At 41.0% G+C, this 3,233-nt stretch overlaps 1 protein-coding gene across 1 annotated transcript; it reads left to right on the top strand.

The window, feature by feature from the left end:
• Positions 1–263: 263 nt before the first annotated feature.
• Positions 264–2,884, top strand: dcstamp (dendrocyte expressed seven transmembrane protein). The gene is made up of 3 exons (XM_025911577.1): positions 264–2,176; positions 2,263–2,595; positions 2,694–2,884. Exons 1-3 carry the CDS (start codon positions 1,130–1,132, stop codon positions 2,751–2,753), a joined length of 1,440 nt encoding a protein of 479 aa, XP_025767362.1. The 5' UTR covers positions 264–1,129; the 3' UTR covers positions 2,754–2,884.
• The last annotated feature ends 349 nt before the right edge of the window (positions 2,885–3,233 follow it).

Raw genomic sequence — 3,233 nt, forward strand, 5'->3', positions numbered from 1 at the left:
ATCCCAGTTTAGGTTCTAGTTTTACTTCTCACACCTGTTCGCCTTGCTTTGTTTTTGTGTTCATGCTTTTTCAGCCAAATAAACGGTTCGCTTTTTGTTTAAACTTCATTTCAGTCTCTCCCTTGTCTGCTTTTTGGGTCCACACCATAATCACACCGGCTGCTCTGTCCTGACAACTTACTTCGCTTAATGTTTCAATTCAAGAGGTTTCTCCTTGTTTTTTTCCAATTAAACATAAAAAAGGCATCTATTGTTTCTACTATGAAGGAAAATACCACAAGATAGACTTTCTGAAGTATTATTTTCTTTGTCTGAAAAATCGAAGCCTGTTCTGAAGGTAATTAGCTAAATAAGCTCGCTAAGTATTCAGGTCACGCTCACAAATCAGTGAAAATGTTTTCTTTTTATCACCTCTCTCAGTGTGTGAATAAAGTACACAGAAAATAATGTGCTGACAAAGATAGTGCTGATATTCTGATGTTAAGCATTACAACATTGAGGTTTTGCAGACCACATGAGCACTAACCACTTAACGTTAAGCTGCCTGCCATTTTGGACATGTGACAAACATGATGACCATATAGGGTCAAATGAATACAGTCACACAGGCCTTCTAATTCTATTGAATTTTGGGGTTCTCTTAAATCATCTACTCCTGTTAAAGCGTATTTTATCATTGTTTCTGCAATACGAATATGTTACCCTAAATACACAAAATTATTGGTATTCAATCTACTCATACATTCGTGCAATACCGCCTTGAAATTCTTAGTAAAGCATTAGATTTTTCTGTGAAAAGGATATTTGTGGTCCACACACCACACAGTCATAATTCAGCCTCTGTTTACTTCTGCTTGTGGTTGAAAAATAGGGATGACTACAAAATGACTAATGACGAAGACAAGAGTCTTCCTGTTTATGTCGTATTTAAGGCGACTGCACTCTACATGCATCAGAAGAGCTGCTGAGCTTTATACATCAGGCTACTACTTTGCATTTCTGTTCAGATCAAGTGTCTTTTTGGGCACAGTAGTTACTGAATATATTGTATTTGTTAATGCTTTTCTTATAACCTGCCATTTTATTCCAATTTTGCTTTTGCTTTTCAACGTCTACTTTAATATCCAGGATGCTTCTCTCATGGATTACAGTAAAACAAAGCCTTAAGGATGTGGGTTTTCAAGCTGTGGATGTGTTCACCACTGGTAAAAGGGATGGATTCAGAAGAACAATCCTTCTCCTCCTCATCTGTAGCGTCTCCAGCCTCCTGCTCAGCTCCCTGCTCCTCCTGTACCTCCTCTTCGCTCTGGACTATGAGCTAGCAGTGGCTGGGGGGATTGCTGCCTGCTTTGGGACACTGCTGACTGTTGCCCTCTTCCTATCAAAGAGAGTAAGGTGTTTAGGGACTCTTTTTGTTATATCCATTTTCATGAAAAAGAGTAGGAACTTGCTGTTAACTGCTGGAACCAGTTTAGTGGTTCTTAAGAACATCCGTAACACTCTGGAGAACCTCTCGCTGCTGGTCAGGAGTATGATTTGCAACCTGAAGGCAAAAAAAGCCTCCATCATTGCTCCATTTACTAACTATGTTCAGATGTTGAAGTGGATAGGAGACATGCTCAAAGGGGTTACAAACCTGGGAGTAGTGAGATTTGACTCCGAGCTCAACGTCTCTCCAAGACTGGAATCAGAAGAATTCAGGCAGAGACTCGCAGGAGCGGAGCAGAAGCTCAACGAGACTGTGAAATATGCACAGGCTCTGATGAATACAGTGAGCTCAGTGACCGACAGGATGTTTCCTGCCGTCAGCTTCCTCTTGCTCATGATGTTTATAGCATTGCACATAAAAAAATACTGCAGAGACATGAAATACAAAAACAGGTTCATCAGCAGCAAGTTTGTTCATTTTGACGAGAAGCAGAAGGCGGAAGGAAAAACCCACGTCCTTCCCCTCACGGCAGAGGAGGAGCAGCTGTACACCTTCATTCCCTCCGCCCGTCCCACAACAAGAGAAGGGAAAGCTATGGTGAAATTTGGAATTCCAGTTGTCTCCCACTTCGTAGCTTGGGTCATATTCATAACTGTGGACGCCTTGCTGTACTGTTTTGTTGACATTGTTACAACAAGGTTATCAGAGCTGGAGCCATTCCACGTCCCTTTGTTAATGAGCATCAAAGTAAGTACAGTGTAGTAAATATTTCTTTATTTTTTAAATATTTTCCTCATCTCAACCACAAAAGACTCACTTGTTTATCATTGCAGGGGATTGCAACTTTAATTGGAATGCCTGTTGGACAAGAAAATCATGAAAAAGACTTTTCCTACTCTGTGACTCTGTTTGAGAAGCAGTGCCTCCCCAAACCCAAGTTGTTGCTATATAGCTCTGTAATTCCACTGAGTGCCATCCTGCTCACCCTGCTTGTTATGGCTCTGATGGCAACCAAAGTCTCCCAGCTAAGGTTGATGGTATGTGAACAGTTCTTCCCCACTGCTGCAGAGGAGAGAGTGGAGTACCTCCACGGCAAAATCCTGAGGAAGAGATTCAAAATGAGAAAGGAGAAAAACAACTGCAGCCTCAGGTCACTTATTACCAAGGTGCATGTTAACATATTGCTTGAGAATAACTATTGCACTATGTGGGGGGAAAAAAGCCAAATCTCTAATTATGTAGTTTTTCTGTTCTTCTTCATCAGCCATATTTCTGGTTCCCGCTACTGTTTCATCCCAAAGAGGATCCACAAAGTATCCTGTGAGGAAAATCTTCTCCACTGTCCACACAGACACTCTAGTGATGGTAGTGCTAGTCCTTGGTCGGCTGGTCTCACTAGTCTGGTGCAGACTGACAGATCAACATGGATGGTCCATGGTTCTCGCGGAGAGAAATATCAGCCTTATACTTTAGTCTGTCAATGAGAACTTCTGAACCAAAGTCTCTATTTTTGCCTCGTCCGGGTAAACACTACAGTATATTGCAAACATGTGACATCAGGGCACCTACACCAAAGAACACCTACATGTATGTCTGACATTCAGCCGTGTTTGATAAAACATCATTATCTGAAACAATGAGAATGTATTGGTATCTTGCACCATGGCGGAGTGGAGATCCAACAATATTTATTTATTATAATAATTATATTATTAGTTTCCTTTTGTTTTTTATTAAGCTGCTAATCTGGAGAGGGAGACCATTCTACTTCAGCCCATTCTCTGCATAAAAAAGTAAACCTTCG

Source organism: Oreochromis niloticus, linkage group LG11 (genome assembly GCF_001858045.2).
Source record: "Oreochromis niloticus isolate F11D_XX linkage group LG11, O_niloticus_UMD_NMBU, whole genome shotgun sequence".
NCBI classification, from domain to species: Eukaryota; Metazoa; Chordata; class Actinopteri; order Cichliformes; family Cichlidae; genus Oreochromis; species Oreochromis niloticus.